The sequence below is a fragment of the Bufo bufo genome, chromosome 4 (genome assembly GCF_905171765.1).
Source record: "Bufo bufo chromosome 4, aBufBuf1.1, whole genome shotgun sequence".
In the NCBI taxonomy this organism is placed as follows: domain Eukaryota; kingdom Metazoa; phylum Chordata; class Amphibia; order Anura; family Bufonidae; genus Bufo; species Bufo bufo.
In genome coordinates this window covers 225,489,785-225,516,675 of record NC_053392.1, presented here as the reverse complement: position 1 = coordinate 225,516,675, position 26,891 = coordinate 225,489,785, and the positions used below count along the sequence as shown (strand labels likewise).

General features: G+C 45.0%; 1 protein-coding gene across 1 annotated transcript in view; it reads right to left on the bottom strand.

Moving 5' to 3' along the window:
• The window catches only part of LOC120997962 (probable cation-transporting ATPase 13A4), a 189,958-nt gene that overhangs the window by 145,001 nt on the left and 18,066 nt on the right, over nt 1-26,891 (bottom strand). The window contains exons 2-3 of the mRNA XM_040428344.1: nt 14,095-14,268; nt 3,528-3,674 (exon numbers count right to left, since the gene is read on the bottom strand). Of these exons, the coding sequence (XP_040284278.1) occupies nt 3,528-3,674; nt 14,095-14,268 (321 nt within the window). The remainder of the gene's footprint in view (nt 1-3,527; nt 3,675-14,094; nt 14,269-26,891) is intronic.

The following is a 26,891-nucleotide window of genomic DNA, read 5'->3' as shown; positions in this document are numbered from 1 at the left end:
ACCAGTGCAGAGCTTGCTCAGGAATTGCAGCAGGCAGGTGTGAGCGCATCTGCACGCACAGTGAGGCGAAGACTTTTGGAAGATGGCCTGGTGTCAAGAAGGGCAGAAAAGAAGCCACTTCTCTAAAAAAAAAAACCATCAGGGACAGATTGATCTTCTGCAGAAAGTATGGTGAATGGACTGCTGAGGACTGGGGCAAAGTCATATTCTCCGATGAAGCCTCTTTCCGATTGTTTGGGGCATCTGGAAAAAGGCTTGTCTGGAGAAGAAAAGGTGAGCGCTACCATCAGTCCTGTGTCATGCCAACAGTAAAGCATCCTGAGACCATTCATGTGTGGGGTTGCTTCTCATCCAAGGGAGTGGGCTCACTCACAATTTTGCCCAAAAACACAGCCATTAATAAAGAATGGTACCAAAACACCCTCCAACAGCAACTTCTTCCAACAATCCAATAACAGTTTCGTGAAGAACAATGCATTTTCCAGCACGATGGAGCACCGTGCCATAAGGCAAAAGTGATAACTAAGTGGCTCGGGGACCAAAACGTTGGCATTTTGGGTCCATGGCCTGGAAACTCCCCAGATCTTAATCCCATTGAGAACTTGTGGTTAATCCTCAAGAGGCGGGTGGACAAACAAAAACTCACTAATTCTGACAAACTCCAAGAAGTGATTATGAAAGAATGGGTTGCTATCAGTCAGGAATTTGATTGAGAGCATGCCCAGTCGAATTGCAGAGGTCCTGAAAAAGAAGGACCAACACTGCAAATACTGACTCTTTGCATAAATGTCATGTAATTGTCGATAAAAGACTTTAAAACGTATGAAGTGCGTGTAATTATATTTCACTACATCACAGAAACAACTGAAACAAAGATCTAAAAGCAGTTTAGCAGCAAACTTTGTGAAAACTAATATTTGTGTCATTCTCAAAACTTTTGGCCACGACTGTATATATATATATATATATATATATATATATATATATATATATATATATATATATGTAGGAAAAAGGCAGCACTCCAAAAAATAAAATTAAGAACACTCTTTATTCATCTCAGTGGCAATGGTGACATTTCGGCTCTGCACTAGAGCTTTTCTCAAGCCTGATCATATAGATCGTATAGATCATATGAGTGTATCACTGTACAGCAGCGGCGGCATGAAGCGCACGGCGTCATAGCAACCAATGACGCTGTGCGCTCCTGCTGTCAGCAGGAATCCCGGCCGGGTTACCACGGACCGCTCTCGGCCGCGGAACACGGCCATGTGCATGAGGCCTTATAGGTAGGAAAAAGGCAGCACTCCAAAAAATTAAATTAAGAACACTCTTTATTCACCTCAGTGGCAATGGTGACGTTTCGGCTCTGCACTAGAGCCTTTCTCAAGCCTGAGAAAGGCTCTAGTGCAGAGCCGAAATGTCACCATTGCCACTGAGATGAATAAAGAGTGTTCTTAATTTTATTTTTTGGAGTGCTGCCTTTTTCCTACATATATATATATATATATATATATATATATATACAGTCGTGGCCTATTTGTGGGATTGGCTTTTCCCAGCAGGCTGTGTACCCATATCTGGCTTCAGGCTGTGCTGCCTTTTTTTCATTTGTATATACAGTCGTGGCCAAAAGTTTTGAGAATGACACAAATACTAGTTTTCACAAAGTTTGCTGCTAAACTGCTTTTAGATCTTTGTTTCAGTTGTTTCTGTGATGTAGTGAAATATAATTACACGCACTTCATACGTTTCAAAGGCTTTTATCGACAATTACATGACATTTATGCAGAGTCAGTATTTGCAGTGTTGGCCCTTCTTTTTCAGGACCTCTGCAATTCGACTGGGCATGCTCTCAATCAACTTCTGGGCCAATTCCTGACTGATAGCAACCCATTCTTTCATAATCACTTCTTGGAGTTTGTCAGAATTAGTGGGTTTTTGTTTGTCCACCCGCCTCTTGAGGATTGACCACAAGTTCTCAATGGGATTAAGATCTGGGGAGTTTCCAGGCCATGGACCCAAAATGTCAATGTTTTGGTCCCCGAGCCACTTAGTTATCACTTTTGCCTTATGGCACGGTGCTCCATCGTGCTGGAAAATGCGATGTTCTTCACCAAACTGTTGTTGAATTGTTGGAAGAAGTTGCTGTTGGAGGGTGTTTTGGTACCATTCTTTATTCATGGCTGTGTTTTTGGGCAAAATTGTGAGTGAGCCCACTCCCTTGGATGAGAAGCAACCCCACACATGAATGGTCTCAGGATGCTTTACTGTTGGCATGACCCAGGACTGATGGTAGCGCTCACCTTTTCTTCTCCGGACAAGCCTTTTTCCAGATGCCCCAAACAATCGGAAAGAGGCTTCATCGGAGAATATGACTTTGCCCCAGTCCTCAGCAGTCCATTCACCATACTTTCTGAAGAAGATCAATCTGTCCCTGATGTTTTTTTTGGAGAGAAGTGGCTTCTTTGCTAGCCATCTTGACACCAGGCCATCTTCCAAAAGTCTTCACCTCACTGTGCGTGCAGATGTGCTCACACCTGCCTGCTGCAATTCCTGAGCAAGCTCTGCACTGGTGGCACTCCGATCCCGCAGCTGAATCCTCTTTAGGAGACGATCCTGGCGCTTGCTGGACTTTCTTGGACGCCCTGAAGCCTTCTTAACAAGAATTGAACCTCTTTCCTTGAAGTTCTTAATGATCCTATAAATTGTTGATTGAGGTGCAATCTTAGTAGCCACAATATCCTTGCCTGTGAAGCCCATTTTATGCAATGCAATGATGGCTGCACGTGTTTCTTTGCAGGTAACCATGGTTAACAATGGAAGAACAATGATTTCAAGCATCACCCTCCTTTTAACATGTCAAGTCTCCCATTTTAACCCAATCAGCCTGACATAATGATTTCCAGCTTTGTGCTCGTCAACATTCTCACCTGAGTTAACAAGACGATTACTGAAATGATCTCAGCAGCTCCTTTAATGACAGCAATGAAATGCAGTAGAAAGTTTTTTTTCGGATTAAGTTAATTTTCATGGCAAAGAATGACTATGCAGGAAGGGGTTAATATTATGACCAGGGGTTTCCTCTATCCTAATCCTCAATAGTCTCTAAATTAAAGTTAAAGGGGCTGTCCGGGAATGAAATATTTATGACCTATCCTTAGGCCAGGTCATCAAAATCTGATTGGTAGAGGTCCGACTACCAGCACCCCTGCAGGTGAACACTACAGCCTTTTTCACAGCCTATAATGTCATGACAATTGGTTACATGGCATTTCTGCAGGTTCCATGAATTTGAATTGGAGTGAGTTGCAATACCAAGCACAGCCCCTATACAATATATGGTACTGCGCTTGGTATGCTCTCAAAAGGCTGTAGCCCCTATCTGACCCCCACTAATCTGATGGCCTATTATATAAATATAAAACCTGGAAAGCCCCTTTAATAGTCGCCAAAATCGGCACCATTTTACATGAAAATGTTTGGAAAAGATTAGCTTTTCTGCACAATAGATAAAATTGGCTTACTTTGACATCTGGCCTCCTTATGGCTCTGTTCACAACGGAGTCTTTATCAGACATGATAGAGCATTTTGGGTCACATAAAAGTGAGTCTTTAAATTGGTCCAGGGTAATCCAACGCACCTTCTTTCGAGTGTATTTTTTCCTTTCATCCTGTTTTTAAAATGTAAGCTTGTGAGATATTGAGTTGTCTAATTGTTCTATATTTAATAACCAAATTCTGTAACACCCAAATAATAAGCATGTGCAGCATAACTTTTTTATATGACATTATCTGTGTAAATTTTTATATACACGTGGCATGGAGTTTCTAAATTAAACTGCAATATTCAAACTTGATCACTCTTGGTCTTTCGACAAGTTAAATTAGTCACACACCAAACCAAGGGAGAATTTAGGTGCTTTGTGTTTATGCAATTCTTTAATTTTTTAATAAGGTTGCACAATTGGGAGTTGGCATGGAGATGCGTCAAGCCCAGTATTAGTTTTTGTTAACTTATTCATTAATGGATATCCACCTGTACTTGCACTGGTTAAGGCATGCTGGGAGTTCACAGGAGTAACAAGGTAAACAGGACCTCCATTCTTCTGGTCAGAGGGAGTCACAACAGTAGTCCCCTTTACCAATCATACTTAATGTGAAAATATCTGAGTGCCTTAATTAGGATGTTGCTATCAATAGTGCCCATTACTATATACAGTGCCTTGCAAAAGTATTCAAACCCTCTCCCCCTTGTGTTTTTCCTCCTTTGTTGCATTCTAACCTGGAATTAAGATAGATTTTAATTTAGATCTCATTGAAAGGACCTGACAAAATAGGCAATTTATTAAAGTGGGATGAAAAAAATTAATAAAAATTGTTCAAAGTTGTAAAACAAATAAGCAAAACATGTATGGGTCTTCATAGCAACATCTCTCTGGTTTTCAATTTATTCACGTGCAAATAATTTGCTTTATGACTTTCATTAGTATTATGTTCTTATAGGTTAAAAATGAGGGTGCTTTGTAATATGATATACAAGCAATTGTAGCAATTGTAGCATGTATTTATTGATTACTATCAGAAGGATCCGGCTTTGCACAGGTATATTTCATCTACGGATGTAGCAGGGTTAACACACATGCTTTATGAGACATGTATTCTAAACTAAATGCAACTAAATGCGTTAAGCAATTGCTTTTCAATGGCTTTTGTTTCAAGATAACGCGATGAGTTATGAAATTTGAGTTAAGATTGTGTGTGTTACCCCTGCTACATCTGTATTATTAAATTAAATTATGTTTAAGTGTCGTAAAAAGATATCAACCGTTTCTCCCATAACAGTGACCTCTACAGTACCTGCCCCTTTAACATTGACCTCCACAGTGCCCGCCCCTTTAACATTGACCTCCACAGTGGCCGCCCCTTTAACATCGACCTCCACAGTGCCCACCCTTTTAATAATGACCTTCACAGTGCCCGCCCCTTTAACAGTGCCTGCCTCTTTAACAGTGACCTTTACAGTGCCTGACCCTTTAACAGTGATCGCCCCTTTAGCATTGACCACCTGATGTACATGTGTGCCAAATTTGGTGAAGATTGGTCCAGTCGTTTGGTCACGCATAAAGAACGTCCAGACAGATGTCTAGACAGACAGACAGAAACTCATTTTTATATATATAAGAGACTAGCAGAAGTACCCGTCTTTGCACGGGTATATTTCATCTATTTCATTTTATGTTTCCGTGTGTCAAAAAAAGATATCGACAGTTTCCCCATAACAGTGACCTCTACAGTACCCGCCCCTCTAACAATGACCTCCAGAGCGCCCGCCCCTTTAACATTGAACTCCAGAGTGCCCGTCCCTTTAACAATGACCTTCACCGTGCCCGCTCCTTTAACAGTGCCTGCCCCTTTAACAGTGACCTCCACAGTGCCCACCCCTTTAACAGTGACTTCCCTTTAGCATTGACCACCCCTTTAACAGTGACCTCCACAGTGGCCGCCCCTTTAACATCGACCTCCACAGTGCCCACCCTTTTAATAATGACCTTCACAGTGCCCGCCCCTTTAACAGTGCCTGCCTCTTTAACAGTGACCTTTACAGTGCCTGACCCTTTAACAGTGATCGCCCCTTAAGCATTGACCACCCCTTTAACAGTGGCCTTCATAGTGGCTGCCCCTTTAACAGAGACCTCCACAGTGCCCGCCCCTTTAACAGAGACCTCCACAGTGCCCGCCCCTTTAACAGAGACCTCCACAGTGCCCGCCCCTTTAAAAGTGACTTTCACAGTGACTGTCCCTTTAACAGTGACTTTCACAGTGACCGCCCCTTTAACAGTGACTTTTACAGTGACCGCCCTTTTAACAGTGACTTTCACAGTGACTTTCACAGTGACTGACCCTTTACAGGGACTTTCACAGTGACCGCCCCTTTAACAGTGACTTTCACAGTGACCGCCCCTTTAACAGGGACCTTCATAGCGCCCACCCCTTTTAAAGTGACTTTCACAGTAACCGCCCTTTTAACAGTGACTTTCACAGTGTCCGCCCTTTTAACAGGGACCTTAATAGCGCACGTCGCTTTAATAACAGTGACCTCCACATTGCCCGCCCCTTTAAAAACAGTGACCTCCACAGTGCCCGTCCCTTTAAGCAGTAAAGAAAAATGGCTGGGTTGTTATGGAAACCTGGAGTAAAACTGTGTTTATAGCAGTTGGGATTTGAAGAGAAAGACTTGCAGGCTTGTATTGGCTAATGTGGGTCATTTTTTGGGAATATCCCAGGAATGGTATGTCATAGAGAGCTGAGACTAAAACCTTCCCGGACACCTGATGTACATGTGTGCCAAATTTGGTGAAGATTGGTCCAGTCGTTTGGTCACGCATAAAGAACGTCCAGACAGATGTCTAGACAGACAGACAGAAACTCATTTTTATATATATAAGAGACTAGCAGAAGTACCCGGCTTTGCACGGGTATATTTCATCTATTTCATTTTATGTTTCCGTGTGTCATAAAAAGATATCGACAGTTTCCCCATAACAGTGACCTCTACAGTACCCGCCCCTCTAACAATGACCTCCAGAGCGCCCGCCCCTTTAACATTGAACTCCAGAGTGCCCGTCCCTTTAACAATGACCTTCACCGTGCCCGCTCCTTTAACAGTGCCTGCCCCTTTAACAGTGACCTCCACAGTGCCCACCCCTTTAACAGTGACTTCCCTTTAGCATTGACCACCCCTTTAACAGTGACCTTCACAGTGGCCGCCCCTTTAACAGTGACCTTCACAGTGCCTGCCCCTTTAACAGTGACTTTCACAGTGCCCGCCCCTTTAACAGTGACTTTCACAGTGCCCGCCCCTTTAACAGTGACTTCACAGTGACCGCCCCTTTAACAGTGACTTTAACAGTGACCACCCCTTTAACAGTGACTTTCACAGTTACCACCCCTTTAACAGTGACTTTAACAGTAACTGCCTCTTTAACAGTGACTTTCACAGTGATCACCCCTTTAACAGTGACTTTCACAGTGACCGCCCCTTTAACAGTGACTTTCACAGTGCCCGCCCCTTTAACAGTGACTTTCACAGTGCCCGCCCCTTTAACAGTGACTTCACAGTGACCGCCCCTTTAACAGTGACTTTCACAGTTACCACCCCTTTAACAGTGACTTTCACAGTTACCACCCCTTTAACAGTGACTTTAACAGTAACTGCCTCTTTAACAGTGACTTTCACAGTGACCGCCCCTTTAACAGTGACTTTCACAGTGACCGCCCCTTTAACAGTGACTTTCACAGTGCCCGCCCCTTTAACAGTGACTTTCACAGTGCCCGCCCCTTTAACAGTGACTTCACAGTGACCGCCCCTTTAACAGTGACTTTAACAGTGACCACCCCTTTAACAGTGACTTTCACAGTTACCACCCCTTTAACAGTGACTTTAACAGTAACTGCCTCTTTAACAGTGACTTTCACAGTGATCACCCCTTTAACAGTGACTTTCACAGTGACCGCCCCTTTAACAGTGACTTTCACAGTGCCCGCCCCTTTAACAGTGACTTCACAGTGACCGCCCCTTTAACAGTGACTTTCACAGTTACCACCCCTTTAACAGTGACTTTCACAGTTACCACCCCTTTAACAGTGACTTTAACAGTAACTGCCTCTTTAACAGTGACTTTCACAGTGACCGCCCCTTTAACAGTGACTTTCACAGTGACCGCCCCTTTAACAGTGACTTTCACAGTGCCCGCCCCTTTAACAGTGACTTTCACAGTGCCCGCCCCTTTAACAGTGACTTCACAGTGACCGCCCCTTTAACAGTGACTTTAACAGTGACCACCCCTTTAACAGTGACTTTCACAGTTACCACCCCTTTAACAGTGACTTTAACAGTAACTGCCTCTTTAACAGTGACTTTCACAGTGATCGCCCCTTTAACAGTGACTTTCACAGTGACCGCCCCTTTAACAGTGATTTTCACAGTGACCACCCCATTAACAGTGACTTTCACAGTGACCACCCCTTTAACAGTGACTTTCACAGTGACCGCCCCTTTAACAGTGACCGCCCCCTTAACAGTGACTTTCACAGTGACCACCCCTTTAACAGTGACTTTCACAGTTACCACCCCTTTAACAGTGACTTTCACAGTAACCGCCTCTTTAACAGTGACTTTCACAGTGATCACCCCTTTAACAGTGACTTTCACAGTGACTGCCCCTTTAACAGTGATTTTCACAGTGACCGCCCCATTAACAGTGACTTTCACAGTGACCACCCCTTTAACAGTGACTTTCACAGTGACCGCTCCTTTAACAGTGACAGCCCCCTTAACAGTGACTTTCACAGTGACCGCCCCTTTAACAGTGACTTTCACAGTGACCGCCCATTTAACAGTGACTTTCACAATGACCGCCCCTTTAACAGTGACTTTCACAGTGACCGCCCCTTTAACAGTGACTTTCACAGTGACCGCCCCTTTAACAGTGACTTTCACAGTGACCGCCCATTTAATAACAGTGACCTCCACAGTGCCCGTCCCTTTATTAACAGTGACCTCCACAGTGCCCGCGACTTTAAGCAGTAAGGAAAAATGGCTGGGTTGTTATGGAAACCTGGAGTAAAACTGTGTTTATAGCAGTTGGGATTTGAAGAGAAAGACTTACAGGCTTGTATTGGGGGGGGCTCATTTTTTAGGAATATCTCAGGAACGGTGCATCATAGGGAGCTGAGTCTAAAACCTTCCTGGACACTTGATGTACCTGTGTGCCAAATTTGGTGAAGATTGGTCCAGTCGTTTGGTCGCGCATAAAGAACGTCCAGACAGACAGACAGAAACTCATTTTTATATATATGAGATAAGTGGTACCGCAATGGTGCATATGGCATTGTATCTGTCCTGTGGTGCCTCTTTATGAATTATATTTGTATTTTTAATGATGATTTAACAGAGATGCATTATATTTGTTTCAATTGTGGTTTTTGTAATCAATTTGGGGAAATTCACAGTTTAAAAGTATAAAGGGAAACATTCAAATGTCTTGGAATGATCTAGTCAAGCATGACTTGAAGACTATTGATGAGCGGCAGGGGCAATATTTGAATTTGCGATATTTCACGAATATTCAGTAGAATATTCGTCATATATTCGCGAATTCAAGATTATTTTCTTGATCGCGAAAAATCTGCAATGTAATATTCGTGTAATGCGCTTGAAATACATGCGTGGGTCACTATAGCTACATTTTTCAAGCTGCTAGAAGTTTCCTGAGACTGGAGAAAATGGTTGGCATGGCAGAACATTACAATAGCTTTATATGCAGATAGAGTGCTCCAATATATTCCCGATTGCGCAAATCAGCAAATAGTTTTTTGCAGAGCCAGACACAATTGATCCAGCATTCATAGACCGATAGCGCCAGACAGAAAAACCTGATATGCAGTGTTTTTCTGTGTCATTCAACATTCAGCATCATAAGTGATATGCCAGCATTTTCCGTACCACAACAGAGAGAAATTGAGCTGTATCACTGGACATATGTAAAGGTGCCAAATCTATTGTAAAGGGGTTTCTAAGTGTTTTGCTCAGGATAAGTCATCACTATGTGATCAGTGGAGGTCCAACAAACAGCACCCTGGCTGATCAACTGTTTGAAAAGGCTGTGGCTCTCTAGTGAGTGCTACGGCCTCCTCACAGCTTAGCAAGCACAGTGCTATTCATTGAATAGCGGCTGCGCTTAGTTTCGCAGCTCAGCCACTTAAATAGGACTGATGTGCTCCTAGGCCATCAGGCCAATCAACATGACATCACTGGCCTGGGAAGAGGCTGTGGCGCTCCCTGGAGTGTCACTGCCTCATTAAACAGCTGATTGATGAAGGTGGCGAGAGTGGAACCCCCACTGATTAGATACTGATTAGTGACGACCTTGCGGTTCACCCGGCGGTCGGTTTGCGGCGAATTTTGCGCGTTCACGATCCGCCGAACATGCGAACATATGGCACATGACACATCCATCAGGTGGGACAGGACAGCCAATTGAGACTTTTCAGCACATGGACACACCCCCAACCCTATAACAAAACCAGATTAACGTGTCAGCTGCTGACAATAGTGTTGCCATCTGCAGCCTGTGCTGTCAACGCATAAGTCATGGTAACCCTCACCATAGGACGACCGCCTTAAAAAGGCACCTGGCCTCCCATCACCGAGCCCAGTGGGAAAAACGCTGCCAGAACCCACAAAGCCACACTCCCAGCGCTCCACATCCTGCCTCTTCTCCTTCTCCTCTCTCCTCCCATTTGTCCTCCACGCCACCTTCCACCGTGCCGTCATCGCGTTCATCAGGCACAAGGTAGGCTTCCGTGGCCCAAATGTTCAAGCGTAAAAAAATGATGACGCCGGATAATACTCTTGCCCAACGGCTGACCGCTGGCTTGTCAGAACTGCTAGCCCACCAACTACTGCCATATAAATTAGTGGACTCGGAGGCCTTAAGAAAATTTGTGGCCATTGACACACCGCAATGGAAGGTCCCCAGAAGGAAATATTTTTCCCAGAAGGGCATCCCTGAACTATATGGCCACATTCAGCAGCAAGTTAATATATTTCTGGCACACAATGTCAGTGCCAAGATACATCTGACCACAGACACGTTGTCTAGCAAACACGGGCAGGGAAGGTACATAACATTTACTGCCCACTGGGTGAACCTTCTGACGGCCATCAAGCATGTAACCCGTGGCACCCGTGTGGATTTGGTGTTACCGCCATAGATTGCATGCAGGCCAGCCTCTTCTTCTCCTCCTCCTACTCCATACTCCGTCTCCTCCTCGGCTGACTCCTCCTTTTCCACTGCTACCGCCTCTTCCACTGCACCCCCCAAGCTCCCCAGAACCTATTTGACGTGCCAGGTGAGACGTTGCCATGCTGTGCTGTGGCTGTTGTGCCTGGAAGCCAAGAGCCACACCGGTCTTGCACTGCTTTTAGCTCTGCGGTCACAGGCCGATCAGCGGCTAACCCCACTCAATTTGACAGTTGGTAAAGTGGTGTGCGACAACGGTGCCAATCTGTAGGCTGAAACAGGGCAAAATGACACACGTGCCATGCATGGCACAGTCCTGAACTTAGTCGTGCAGCAATTTGTTGCCAAATACCCCAGGGTCCAGGACATCTTGCGGCAGGCCAGGAAAATCTCTGGCCATTTTAGAAGACCTTACACGGCCATGGCTCGCCTTGCTGACGTTCAGCGGCGACACCACCTGCCCGTCAGACGTCTGATTTGTGACAGCCCGACGCTTTGGAACTCCACCTTGTATATGCTTGATAGGCTGCTCCAGCAGCAACATCCCGTTAATGACTACCTGTACGAACTCTGCAGCAGGACAGGTTCTGGGGAGCTTGGTTTCTTTTCACCGTGCCAGTGGCTCCTCATGCGCGACGCATGCAGACTTCTGCAGCCATTTGATGAGATCACCAAACTGAGCGGCATCAGTGACATCGTACCTTACGCCTTTTTTTCTGGAGCATGCATTGTGTCGTGTCATTGATCAAGCCGTCAAGAAGCAGGAGCTGGAAGATGAGAAAGTCGCAATGCTGAATGAATTCCCAGGGGGGCTACTCCATCTGAGATAAGTCAGCAGGAGTCTGAAGAGGAGTCAGAGGAGGATGGTGGCTGGGGGGAGGAGGAGCAAGAAGAGCAGGCTTTTAGGGGGACTTTAAACTTTTCAGGGATCCCTGGTGTTGTCCGTGGCTGGGGCGAGGAGACCGAGGACGACATTCTCCTGGGCGATGAGCAGGAGCCAGGACGCTCCACCGCTTCCAATTTAGTGCAAATGGGGGCCTTCATGCTCCAGTGTTTGAAGAGGGACCCCCGTAATAAAAAGCATAAAGGGCAAGGACCAGTACTGGGTGTCAACGTACTTAGACCCCCAGTACAAACACAAAATGGCGGACATGTTACCAGCATCACAGAGGGCTGTCAGAATGCAGCATTTCTAGGCCTTGCTGCGAGAGATGCTGCATTCTGCTATTGCAGGCACTGGCAGAGGAATTTCCACCCACAGCTGAACAGGTGTGGGTACCAATCCTACCGTGCCTGCAAGAAGAGGGCGGTTTGAAGATGTGTTAGTCACTTCGGATATGAGATCATTCTTGCAGCCAACCCATCGACAGCCTTCCTCTGGATCCAGCCTCAGGGTACGCCTAGACCGACAGGTGTCCGACTACATCGGGTTAACGGCCGATGTGGATGCTCTAAGAAAGGGGGAACCCCTTGACTACTGGGTGTGCAGGCCTGACCTGTTGCCAGAGAGCTGGCACAATTTGACATGGAACTCTTGGCTTGCCCGTCGTCGAGTGTCCTGCCCGAAAGGACGTTCAGCGCAGCAGGGGGGACCGTGACCTATAAACTGACTCGCCTAGCTCACGACAGTGTGGATTACTTCACATTTTTAAGAATGAATGAGGCATGGATCTCGGAAGAATTCAACACCTTTGATGACGACGTGTAATTGAATTTCCTCATGCCAGCCCACCAATATCCGCCACCACCCAGAACAAAGAATGGTCCTTGCCTTATGTATATACAGCGGCATAAAAGGCCTTTTATGTCAGGTGAATGCCAAATTTTTGGGGCCTGTACTGGCCAACAGTTGCACTGTTATCTTGTGATCGCCTAATGTACCTCCAGCCACAGAATCCCAAGTTCTTTGCTTTCAGATGAATCCCTATTGCATAATTTTTGGGGCCTGTACTGGCCGACAGTTACATTTTTTATCTCTAGCCGCATAATCACACCCTTGTCTCACTCCTCTGCCTCTCATTATGGTGGCGTATGAACCTCATTCACCATAAGGACCTTCTAATGTCAAAGGGTCATGTGACTATGCCCCCCACCCCGTACTGTGCCCCTAATCCCATACTGTGCCCCCTTATACCCTGCATTGTGCCCTATTACCACACCCTGTGCAGTGCCCCTAGTTATTTCCTGTATTGTGCACTCTTATACCCTTTTATCCAGTCATGGTATGGTGGTGTTATCCAGTCACTGTACAGAGATATTATCCGGTCAATGTACGGCGGTGATATCCAATAACTGGATGGCCATAACTGTATCGCTTTCCCTGCCCACGCCTTCCTTTTCTAGATCTGGCATGAGCGGGAAAAATATGCAGATTGCATGCTAAGGACCTTTGCACCACAATCTGTGTCAGAAATACACCTAACATAGACGTATTTCTATATAATAAATTACTAACTAATTGTATTATTATTCAGGGATAGGGCTACTATCTTTATATTATATAGATTCTAGTGTTTTATACTGTGCCCTGTATTTCCCAGTAGAAAATGATCCTTGGGAAACAAAGTCCTCATCCCTGACCACCAGGACCAGGTAGCGCTCTGTCAGTACATGTTGGCCTCCCCTCTCCACCACGCTGCTCCGCTGTGTATTGGTGCTTATTCTGACACTAGGGCTGGGTTCACATCCAATTTTTGCCATACATTTAATGCATACGAAAAATGTATACGTTAACAGATGCTTTAGACTGATGCCGTACAGTGGCGTCCCTTCACCATACAATTCCATGGTAGAAAAAAATATTATGTTAACGTATGCAATTTTTTAATGGACTTTGCAGGATACAAAAACATGGAGTGCTGCACATTTGTATACATCAAACCGATAGGAAATACTCTTTTTCTAGGCTCCAGAAGGGCACATTTTTGAGAATTTCCCTTTAAGACGCATAAAAATGGCCCCTGATTAAAATACATATTTTTTGTGGGAATTTTTGCCAATGATCCCCCTCTGTTATATCACTGTCCATGTTGTGGGACTATTTGTGTACTTCTAGTAAGCGTTTGCTGGCTGCAAATATGACCTGAAGGTTTTTCAGGTTCGCCTGCCATTAAAGTGAACGGGGCCCGCCGCGAACACGCTGTTCGCCAAAATTTGATAGCGAATGCGCGTTTGCGTTCGCGAATCATCCCGGCCGATGTTCGTCCATCACTAAGTACCAGTATAAAATACTCAGACAGATCCTTTTAGCGGTTTCTTAAATATGAAAGAAAAAGCAAATACTTACAGTTGTTCTCAGTAAAATCACATTGGCTTTCTCCAAAGAAGAAGGGACACAGTTTGCCCAGACGCTCCATTCAGGCTTCCAATAAAACAGGAGCAGAAGAATCCCAGCTGAGAAACAGTAGCCAACCACACACAAGATAATCCAAAGTACACTTATCCTATAGCCAAAGATTTCCTATTGACAGAATACAGAGACAGAGAGTCCAGTCATTAACATAAAGCATATTGTCCAAAAATGACTTACAAATTATCTGAAGAGGTAGCGATGTGCAACCCTGTGAAATTTTCATAATATTCATGGTTGTGATTATGATGGTGCATTTGTGGACATTAGAGTATGGTAAGGCATGGCAACGTGTTTTGCTTTAATGCAACAGTTTAGACAACATTTTATTTTCATGCATGGAAAGAAGGCGCACTGCAGATATTTTATTTGTTATTCACCATTTAGAAAAGAGAGCCTGTGTTCTTTGGGACTTTTTCATGAGCAGGTAATGTGGACCAGTTATTCAGGCTTGTTACGTCCTCTTCTCCTACAGCTATGCATTTATAAATAGTATCACTCATGGTTTTCATAAAAAGGTGCAGTCTCAAAAAGGGTGTATCCAGGAAAGGATGGTTTATTTGCGCAGAAAAATGGTGTGGTTTGGAATGATAAGGGCATTGTTTGAGAAAGCAGGCATGTGGACCAGAGTTATGCTTAACTTGGCATGGGCATTGGATTGGCTCGGCATCTCAAACAGGCATTTAAATTATCATAATCCCTTATGAGCGATAGAAAGGTCAAATGAGAATATCCTTTCACACATTATAATTATATTGGGCATAATCCCTGCTGCTAAGCTCTTTTTCCAGTTATTGTCTTGACACATAGTTACATAGTTAATACGGTTGAAAAAAGACATAAGTCCATCAAGTTCGACCAAGGTTTGACACAGTTAACCTCTAATTAATATTAAAATATCAGGGTGTGAATGACAGAGAAAAATAGAATTGTGTTCTCTGTTTTGCATTCTTAATTATAATGAACCAAATATTACATCTATGGGTGTAGTTAAAGGGGTTGTCCAAGTTCAGAGCGGAACCCAGTCATATCCCCTTTTTCACCCGGGCAGCCCCTCTGAGATGAGCATCGGAGCATCGTACCGGATCTCTGCTAGGCGGAGCCTGTAAATATGAAAATCCTATCAATTGAACTGAATTAAAACACTTTTGAAATAAACTGCTGTGAGGAAGTGCAAATTCTAGTTTGATGCTAAAAGTTATTAAAGAGGATGTGTGAAAACTCCTGATATGTCTGCTTTTGTAACTAATTGGAGTCCCCATGTAATAACAGTTCTGGAGCATCTTTTTTTTTTTTTTATAACTGTATGTTGTATCTTTCCTCTATTATTCCTTTTTACACTTATCAGTAAATTGCCAAATGGGTGTTACCATTCCCTCTTGTCAAAGGGGTAAGGTTATATGTAACTGTAGAAAAGGTAAATCAGTGGCACTACACCAAACCTATGTGCTTTTGGAAATGAATACCAAGGAGTGATGCCTTGCAGTGGTAGCAGCAGTACGTATGCAAAATAATCTTCAAAGGAGAGAAACAAAACGAGCGGCACTCACCGATTTGTAGAAAGGTATACTTTAATCCAAAGCAGGAGGGGGGTGCATGGGGTGCAAACACAGCATCAAGCAACAGCCGTTTCGCGCGTGTATGCGCTTCTTCTGGCTTTCCACCATTGACAGGGGTCACGGCACCTATAAATGTGCACAGGAAGCCGCATCATCGCAGTAATTGCTACTTAGTCAACACCTGAGGTTTGATAACGAACGACAGGGATTGTTAATCGGAGGCGGGACCCCTTCAATGGTGTAAAGTGCATGTGCAAATACATAACCAATAAAAACAATATGAGTACGTGAATACAATTAATACAAGAATGCTTCATTACAGAAATACACTTATATCTATTTTTTCATTTAATCCCAGAGGACCCATTGCGTCTGTGCGTAGGATCCACCTCGTTTCTCTTCTCAGAAGCTCCCTCTGCCTATCACCACCTCTCTATGTTTCTATGTTTCTATGTTTCTCTTAGTGCGATTAACTATTTCAAGACCGGCAAAGGTTAATACGCTGGGATTTCCGTTATGTGCCCTGTTCACATGATCTATTAACCGTGGGACCCCCTTCCCTGTTTTTAGGGAATTTAGGTGTTCGCGGAATCTTTCAAATAGACAGCGGATGGTTTTTCCAATGTAGAAGCGTCCGCATCTACATAAAATAATATGAACCACAAATTTGCTGCGGCAGGTAATGAGTGGAAAAACTTTATGTACTATCCCTGCAACAGAGATCACTTGCAATTGGGAATTAAAGCTGCAGAAGGAACAATTTCTGCAGCTCCTATTCCCTTTTGGTCTCTGTTCAGACAGCCATGTGAGGCGTTTTTTTTTCTGTAATGACGGGTTACTACTTGATCGCGTATTGTAGGACACCTTCTAAACGCTATCACTGGTTTTGTCTCTTTAAGTTGTTTTAGTGATTCATCCCTCACTAGGATATTCCAGTTTTTTCCTATGACCTGTTTTATTTTCTCGGCCATGGGGCTAAATTTAAAGGAGAAAGCAAAGGGTGGAGGGGGGGTTTTGTTATGGTTTTACCCTCCCTCAATTCGGTCTGATGTACTCTTGCCGCTTTTTGCATAGCTTGATTTAACAAATCTGAAGGATAGCCTCTATGTCTCAGCCTCTCGCGCAAATCCAGCGCCTGTTTTTCGTAGCTCAATGGGGTAGTATTGATACGCGCAAGTCGTCTGAATTGGCCATATGGCACCGATTATTTCACTGTATTTGGGTGATAACTTGAGAAGTGGAGGAGGGAGTTGGCGGCGGTCGGCTTACGAAATCCCTCCGTCACCAACTCCCCCTCCACTACAGACACCACTTCATCCAGAAACTCGATTCGATTACCCCCAAACTGGTAAGTAAAGCGCATATTCATGTCATTCTGTACATTCAAGTGTTCCACAAAATCCTGAAACTGTGTCTCATCGCTGGACCATATAATAAAAATATCGTCCACATTACCTGCCGCAGCAAATTTGTGGTTTATATTATTTTATGTAGATGCGGACGCTTCTACATCGGAAAAACCATCCGCTGTCTATTTGAAAGATTCCGCGAACACCTAAATTCCGTAAAAACAGGGAAGGGGGTCCCACGGTTAATAGATCATGTGAACAGGGCACATAACGGAAATCCCAGCGTATTAACCTTTGCCGGTCTTGAAATAGTTAATCGCACTGAGAGAGGTGGTGATAGGGAGAGGGAGCTTCTGAGAAGAGAAATGAGGTGGATCCTACGCACAGACGCAATGGGTCCTCTGGGATTAAATGAAAAAATAGATATGAGTGTATTTCTGTAAAGAAGCATTCTTGTATTAATTGTATTCACGTACTCATATTGTTTTTATTGGTTATGTATTTGCACATGCACTTTACACCATTGAAGGGGTCCCGCCTCCGATTAACAATCCCTGTCGTTCGTAATCAAACCTCAGGTGTTGACTAAGTAAGCAATTATTGCGATGATGCGGCTTCCTGTGCACATTTATAGGTGCCGTGACCCCTGTCAATGGTGGAAAGCCAGAAGAAGCGCATACATGCGCGAAACGGCTGTTGCTTGATGCTGTGTTTGCACCCCATGCACCCCCCTCCTGCTTTGGATTAAAGTATACCTTTCTACAAATCAGTGAGTGCCGCTCGTTTTGTTTCTCTCCTTTGAAGATTAGAAAGGGGTAAGGTTAGTTTCACACTAGTTGAAAATTCTTCCTGCAGGCTATTTCTGTAGAGGAGACATTGCATCCGGCAAAGATGCTTGCAGCGGTATTTCTTTGGCCAAATCTTGGCATTAATGCTGGAAACAGGCCAGATCGCTGCCGAGCCCCATTATAGTAAATGGGGCCTTTTCCGGCTGGGCCGGAATTATTTACTAAAACGGACGTCAGGAGAGGTTACAGATCCTCTTTAAGATTATGAGGATAGAGGAGCGAATGAAACATCCGAAGTCGATTTGCATAAAACTTTGTTCCAATACTGTACGGAGCAGGAGCTCCATACAGTATTAGAATGTATTGGCTCCAATGAGCCGAAGTTATTGATTTGCGAAGTCTCACGAGACTTTGCATAATAGCTTCATAATAACTTTTATCCGAAGTCGATTCGCTCATACCTAGTAGATACATTTTCACATGAGTGACTTTCATCCGTTGGATTAGTTAATTTAGACTACTCTTGTTTATATTAAACAGTGTGCATGTAAGATGACTATATGGCACCCACTAATATAGTCTTTGTTGATATTCTGTGCCATTGGGTTTATTTCATATGTAATGTCCCTTGTTAGGCAAATCTTCTATGCCTTGGCCACATCTAGGTCCTGTCCATAAGATGATCGCTGATGGAGACCAGCCTCCGCCATTCAAACACACTGCAACTGCAGTAAATTCCCGACAGTGCAGATAGCAGATGCAGTGTATTTAAATGGAGGAATCTAAGTGATATGTCTGGTCACGTGACCCTCCATCAATGGCTGTTTTATGGACAGGACTTCTGTGTGGACAGCACAAAAGACTTGGCAAACAAGGTTGCATACCTTATGAAACATAGAAAATGGCGCAGAACAAAAGCTATATTAGTAAGTGCCATATAGTCATCTTACACATTCATCAACAGTAACCAGAAATTGTCTTTAATGTAATAGAGGGTCGTTGGCTGAAGACATCCCACCCCTCTATAAGCCAGAATGGAGCAAACAGTGTTTCTACCTCTGGTGGACTATTCTAAGGATGAGCAAACCAGTTTGCTATTTTTCAGACGAACCTGAATCTTTGGTTTGTTTCGGACAAATCCACTAAAATGGCATGTAGCGCCATTTTAGAGCACATGTCGGCGGGGTAAAAAGCACTGGGGGGGAGGGGTCTTAAATGACCCTCAGAGGAAGTAGGGGAAAGGGCCCCCATTTTCACATATATCCTTTTTTTGCTTAATTAAGCAGCATATATACACTGCTCAAAAAAATAAAGGGAACACAAAAATAACACATCCTAGATCTGAATTAATTAAATATTCTTCTGAAATACTTTGTTCTTTACATAGTTGAATGTGCTGACAACAAAATCACACAAAAATAAAAAAAATGGAAATCAAATTTTTCAACCCATGGAGGTCTGGATTTGGAGTCACACTCAAAATTAAAGTGGAAAAACACACTACAGGCTGATCCAACTTTGATGTAATGTCCTTAAAACAAGTCAAAATGAGGCTCAGTAGTGTGTGTGGCCTCCACGTGCCTGTATGACCTCCCTACAACGCCTGTGCATGCTACTGATGAGATGGTGGACTGTCTCCTGAGGGATCTCCTCCCAGACCTGGACTAAAGCATCTGCCAACTCCTGGACAGTCTGTGGTGCAACATGACATTGGTGGATAGAGCGAGACATGATGTCCCAGATGTGCTCAATTGGATTCAGGTCTGGGGAACGGACTGGCCAGTCCATAGCATCAATGCCTTCGTCTTGCAGGAACTGCTGACACACTCCAGCCACATGAGGTCTAGCATTGTCTTGCATTAGGAGGAACCCAGGGCCAACCGCGCCAGCATATGGTCTCACAAGGGGTCTGAGGATCTCATCTCGGTACCTAATGGCAGTCAGCCTACCTCTGGCGAGCACATGGAGGGCTGTGCGGCCCTCCAAAGAAATGCCACCCCACACCATTACTGACCCAATGCCAAACCGGTCATGCTGGAGGATGTTGCAGGCAGCAGAACGTTCTCCACGACGTCTCCAGACTGTCACGTCTGTCACATGTGCTCAGTGTGAACCTGCTTTCATCTGTGAAGAGCACAGGGCGCCAGTGGCGAATTTGCCAATCTTGGTGTTCTCTGGCAAATGCCAAACGTCCTGCACGGTGTTGGGCTGTAAGCACAACCCCCACCTGTGGACGTCGGGCCCTCATATCACCCTCATGGAGTCTGTTTCTGACCGTTTGAGCAGACACATGCACATTTGTGGCCTGTTGGAAGTCATTTTGAAGGGCTCTGGCAGTGCACCTCCTGTTCCTCCTTGCACAAGGGCGGAGGTAGCGGTCCTGCTGCTGGGTTGTTGCCCTCCTACGGCCTCCTCCACGTCTCCTGATGTACTGGCCTGTCTCCTGGTAGCGCCTCCATGCTCTGGACACTACGCTGACAGACACAGCAAACCTTCTTGCCACAGCTCGCATTGATGTGCCATCCTGGATAAGCTGCACTACCTGAGCCACTTGTGTGGGTTGTAGCCTTCGTCTCATGCTACCACTAGATTGAAAGCACCGCCAGCATTCAAAAGTGACCAAAACATCAGCCAGTAAGCATAGGAACTAAGAAGTGGTCTGTGGTCACCACCTGCGGAACCACTCCTTTATTGGGGGTGTCTTGCTAATTGCCTATAATTTCCACCTGTTGTCTATCCCATTTGCACAACAGCATGTGAAATTGATTGTCACTCAGTGTTGCTTCCTAAGTGGACAGTTTGATTTCACAGAAGTGTGATTGACTTGGAGTTACATTGTGTTGTTTAAGTGTTCCCTTTATTTTTTTGAGCAGTGTATATATATATGTGATTACTGCATCAACACCCAAGGTGTAGCAGCAATCTAGGACAACTTCGATTAGAAACGAATTTGAATTAATAACTCATAGTAAGAAATCAGGTTTTCCTAAAATAGCAGCTGCACGTGTTACAAAAGGAAACTAAGTGTAGAGGAGACAAGCCCAGGAATGCAAGATTACCCATAATGCCATGCAACTAGCCAATCCGCAGATAGCCATCCCCTGTGATGTCATAGCCCTATAAAACCCTCACACTGCACAGTCTCCGCCATTGTCTTCTGAGATGAGCATAGGGAGAGACATGGCAATCACTAGGGACAGTTTTTCAAAAAGCTTTTAATTGTAGAATGTTGGATAGAAATAGTCCAGGGACAGTGTAGGGAGATCATAGGGATAGTTTTTAGACACTGTAGGGAGAGCATAGGGACAGTGCTGCTAAAAACGATTAATAGAAAAATATTGGAGAGGAAGCGTGCAGTGATAGTATATGGAGACTTATTGTGCATTATTTTTATTTATTCCTACATTTACTTATTCCTACATCAGCCATAAACTAAGATATGTAATTCAATACCAATAGGATGGAAACCTTGCCAGCTAATACCATCCAGTCTGCATCCCTTAGGGGGCAGGTCTTAATGAAAACCATCCTCATCTTTTGCTGGCTTTACTTCTTCCAAATCATCCTTTAAAGTCTCCATGCCCTAGAAAAGTTATCAAGATGCAGAGAGAGGGGGAGCTGGATGTTCCTAATGACAGTTTCTCATCGATAGTAAATGATGTGGAAATGGAGGAAAAGCAGATGGCAGAAGAAGGGCCCCACCTGTAGGGCAGGAGAACGCTGGGGTTGGAGAAATGGGTATGCCAAAGCTGATATAAATTCTGTGTTAACTGTCAAATAACCTACAGGAGATTTCTGGCCACAACAGCAATAATTTGCATATTGTGCCCCCACCTATCCAGTGTCACGGTGCGGTTCACCGTGACGTGGTTTGCCGTGCAGGCTGGCTGCAGGCCTTTTGCATACTGGCTGCGGTGTTCCGTGTAGGCTGGTTGCTTTTGGCTGCGTGCTGGCTGCGGTCTCTAGTGTGAACCTGCCTGTGTGTGTGTCTCCCTGTGGGTATGTCAGGTTTGTTGCGCTCTTGCATACTGGCTGCGGTGTTCCGTGCATGTTGGTTGCTAGGGGCAACGTCCTGTATCGCAGATTGGTATGCTGTAGTTTCTGGTTACCCCAGACCTGATTTGGTTCCTCCCTGTTTGGTTCTGATGGGGTTAAGCTCCCCTGGTCAGTTCCTGGGTGTGTCCTTTCAGGTGCGCTCGTTAGGCTGCTATTTCTGCCTTTGGTTGTTGAGGTCAGTCTTGGTCAGTCTGTTCTGTCTTGTCTGTCTTGTCTCGTGGGTGTTTCACCCTTCTGCTCTGTGTAGTCTCTGTCTACATTTGTCTTGCCAGGTTTTGCCCTTTGCTGCTGACCCAAGGGGTCCCACCATCTACTTGTCGGTGTGTGCCGCTTGGTTCTGTATTGTTGTCTTCTGGCCTTGTACCTTGTCTTGTATCTGTCCTGTAGCTGTATTGTTTGTCTTCATGCCCTGTACCTTGCCTTGTATCTGTCCTGTATTTGTATAGCCAAGCAAAGATTATCTGCGTCTGGATAGCCTAGCAGAGCTTATCTGTGTCTGGACAGCCTAGAAGAGCTTATCTGTGTCTGGAAAGCCTAGCAGAGCTGATCTGTGTCTGGACAGCCTAGAAGAGCTTATCTGTGTCTGGATAGCCTAGCAGAGCTGATCTGCGTCTGTTCCTGTTCATGTCTGTTCATGCCTTTTCCTGTTATTAAAGGGAACCTGTCACCTGGATTTTGGGTATAGAGCTGAGGACATGGGTTGCTAGATTGCCGCTAGCACATCCGCAATACCCAGGCCCTATAGCTCTGTGTGCTTTTATTGTGTATAAAAACCGATTTAATACATATGCAAATTAACCTGAGATGAGTCAGAGCTTGAAAATATGTCACACAAGTAAGATATGACTCTTTTATGTTAATTTGCATATGTATCAAATCGTTTTTTTAACACAATAAAAGCACACAGAGCTATGGGGACTGGGTATTGCGTATGTGCTAGCGGCCATCTAGCAACCCATGTCATCAGCTCTATACCCAAAATCCCGGTGACAGGTTCCCTTTAACCACCTCCCGTCTCGCTAACGCCGAAAGGCGTGATTGCTGCGGCGCTGCCAGGTCACACTAACGCCAATAGGCGTCATCTCGCGTTCACAGGATCGCGTAGTTCACAAGTTCATCTACAGCCTGCCGGCCGCGATCATTGGCTGGCAGGCTGTGGATTTCTGAAATGACCAATGAAATCAGTATGTCAGACGCTATTTTGAAAATAGCGTCTGATATAACTGCTACCTGCTCCTCTGGTGGTCCCTTTTGCTTGGATCGACCACCAGAGGACACAGGCAGCTCTGTAAGTAGCCCCAAATCACCACACTACACATTATTAACCCCTTATTTAGCACCTGATCACCCATATTAGATTCCCTGATCACCCCCTTGTCCACCCCCCTGTCATTGATCACCCCCCCTGTAAGGGACCCTCATCACCGCCAGGTAGTTAGCTACTTGCTAGGTAGTTTAGCGCCCAGCCCACCGCACCGCAGTCACTGATTAGTCGCTGATTAGTGTCATCGCTGTAGCTAATCAGCACTAGTACTATATAGTATCTGTAAGTGATCAAGACTGATCGCATTCAGATCTATAAGTACATTAGGGTCACCTTAGCCTCTACAAAACGCAGTGTTCGCCCGATCAGGCCTGATCTTGTGCGCACACTTGCGTTCAGTCCGCCCCACCGCAGTGACAGAATTTTTTTTTTCTGATCACTGCAAAAACACTGTAAAATCGCTGCGCCGCTATAAAGATCACTTTTGAGCTTTTTGGATCTTTATTAGAGATCACAGCTTTACTTCGCAAGCACTCCTTTTTACTAGGCAGGTTTGCTCTTTTTCCTGGGTAGTCTTAGAGGAATACCCCCTAAATTTAGTGAACCCAAAATGTCAAACAAGGGGTATTCCGCTGAAGAGGCCTACAGGATTCTGGACGTGATGGATGAAAGCGATGGGGACGCCTCACCCGCTGAATCCAGTGGTTCAGAATATGAACCTGTAGACCGCTAGCGGTTAGAGTGCCACTGCTAAGATGACGAGGTAGAGGTCCCTGCTACGGTCAGGTGTACCCAATCCCATGTCAGGGTTCTGCATACCCCGCATGATGAGCCTCATTTGCAGCAGAGTGGTGCTAGCGCTGATCTTGTTTATGGTGCGGCATACACCAGCAGCGCAGCACATCCTGGACCTTCTACCAGCACTGCCGTATTCCCTGGTGAAGTGGCGAGCACCAGAAGGGCAGTTCCAGCTGGTACGGTGGCACGTGCAATAACTCCCCCGTCGCAGCCACTGCGTTCACAGGCCCGTAGAACCCTTAGTCTCCCAGAGGTGCTGGCAAATCCTAATTGGCAATCCCCTGCTTCCGCCGCACCCGTATTGCCCCCTTTCACAGCCCAGTCTGGAGTTCGCGTGGAGACGGCTCATTTAGGATCGGCCCTTCAGTTTTTTGAGCTGTTCTTCACCGCGGATCTCTATGACCTAGTTGTGGCAGAAACCAACCGCTACGCCACACAGTTTATTACCGCCAATCCGGAAAGCTTCTATGCCCAGCTTTTCCGGTGGAAACCAGTCACAGTTTCCGAGTTAAAAAATTTTTTGGGCCTTATCCTCAGCATGGGTCTAACAAAAAAAAATGTATTGCGGTCATATTGGTCTAAAGACCCAATACATTACATGCCCATGTTCTCTGCTGCAATGTCCAGGGCACGTTTTGAGGTCATCATGTGCTTTATGCATTTCGCTGACAATAACACCTGTCATCCAAGAGGCCACCCTGCTTATGACCGGCTCCACAAAATTCGGCCCCTCATAGACCATTTGTCATCCAGATTTGCAGATGCGTATACCCCTAATCAAAACATATGCATAGACGAGTCCCTAGTACATTTTACCGGGCGCCTTGGCATAAAACAGTACATCCCCAGCAAGCGCGCCTGGTATGGGGTCAAACTGTATAAGCTCTGTGAAAGGGCCACAGGCTATACATATCGTTTTAGGGTCTATGAGGGAAAAGACTCAAAACTGGAGCCGGTCGGATGTCCTGACTACCTGGGGAGCAGTGGCAAGATTGTCTGGGACTTGGTGTCACCCTTACTCCACAAGGGGTACCACTTATACGTGGACAATTTTTACTCAAGCGTGGCCCTCTTTCGGCACTTACATCTAGTCGGAATTCAATGCTGTGGCACCGCGCAACCTAGTCGCCGGGGCTTCCCCCAACGGCTCGTTAGTACCCGACTTGCACGGGGGGAGAGGGCTGCCTTGTGTGACCAAGAACTGCTCGCGGTGAAGTGGAGGGACAAGAGGGACGTTTACCTTCTGTCCACCATTCACGCAGACACGACTGTTCAAATTGAACGGGCAACTGGAGTCATTGTGAAACCCCTCTCTGTCCACGACTATAACCTTCACATGGGAGGGGTGGACTTCAATGACCAGATGTTGGCTCCCTATTTAGTTTCCCGATGCACCAGACGCTGGTATAAGAAGGTGTCTGTATATTTGATTCAATTGGCTGTATATAATAGTTTTGTTCTCTACAGTAAGGCTGGGAGAACAGGATCCTTCCTAAAATTCCAGGAAGAGATCATTTCGGAAATCCTGTATCCAGGAGGGTCCGTGTCCCTGATGTAGTGAGCCGGCTACATGGCAGACACTTCCCGTCTGTCTATCCTGGTACCCCAACTCAACGTTCCCCAAGAAAAAGATGTCGTGTCTATAGCAGGGGTGGAATAAGGCGTGACACCACCTTTTTTTTGTCCTGACTGTCCTGACCAGCCTGCCCTATGCATAGGGGAATGTTTCCGCAAGTTCCACACTCAGGTACACTATTAGCATAGGGATTGCGTGACACAGGACAGGCACACAGGGGTCTTAGGGCCCTTTCACACAGAGCTGCCACAAACCTCTCCTTTTACCTGGGACAAAGTGCATAATGTACATCGCCACATCTCTGGGCGCTTTGCGCTTTGCACATTGTCCCATGGGGAAGGAGAGGTTTGTCATATAAAAAAGGTAAAAAAATAAATAAAAAAAATCACCGGTAAGCAAAAAAGTTATTGTTCTGTTTCAAAAGTTTATAAAAGTTAATGTTCAGTTCAAATGTTATATAAAGTTAATGTTAATAAATTTATTGCGTTGCGGCCTGTTTTTTTTTGTTTTTTTTGTCACCTTCTAGGTGGACCAAGCGATCAAGCAGCTGCAGCACTGATGTGCATTCTGACAGAAGCATTACGCTGCTGTCAGATTACACAAAAGTCGGTGTATGCGGCGCTGCAAGACGAGATTTCTCCTCTGCAGTAAAAAAGATACGTTTGCCGAGGCTTATGAGCTGAGGGGGCGGCGGTGTTCATATGATTTGGCAAACATTTTTTATAAAAAAAAAATAATCCCGGCAATGATTTATTCATCCACATCAATTGATGTGAATGGATAAATCGGGTTTGCCAGGGCATATGAGCTAAGTGGGTTTGGATGTTGGGCGGAGCTCCTATGTCCTGGCAGACGCCTTTCCCCTCCTTTTTTTTTTTTGGCAGAGATTTTTTCATCCACATTGATTGATGCGAATGAAGAAATCTGTGCCGTTCATTTTTTCTTTTAGCCCAGAGGCTGAACGGAAAAAAAAAATCTCATTACCCGTATGCTCAATATAAGGAGAATAGCAGAAACTCCTAATGCTGGCCATACATGTAATGATTGTGGAGACCCTCAAATGCCAGGGCAGTACAAACACCCCACAAATGACCCCATTTTGGAAAGAAGACACCCCAAGGTATTCGCTGAGGGGCATATTGAGTCCATGAAAGATTGGAATTTTTGTCCCAAGTTAGCAGAAAGGGAGACTTTGTGAGAAAAAAAAATAATAAATCAATTTCCGCTAACTTGTGCCAAAAAAAAAAAATCTTCTATGAACTCGCCATGCCCCTCATTGAATACCTTGGGGTGTCTTCTTTCCAAAATGGGGACACATGTGGGGTATTTAAACTGCCCTGGCAT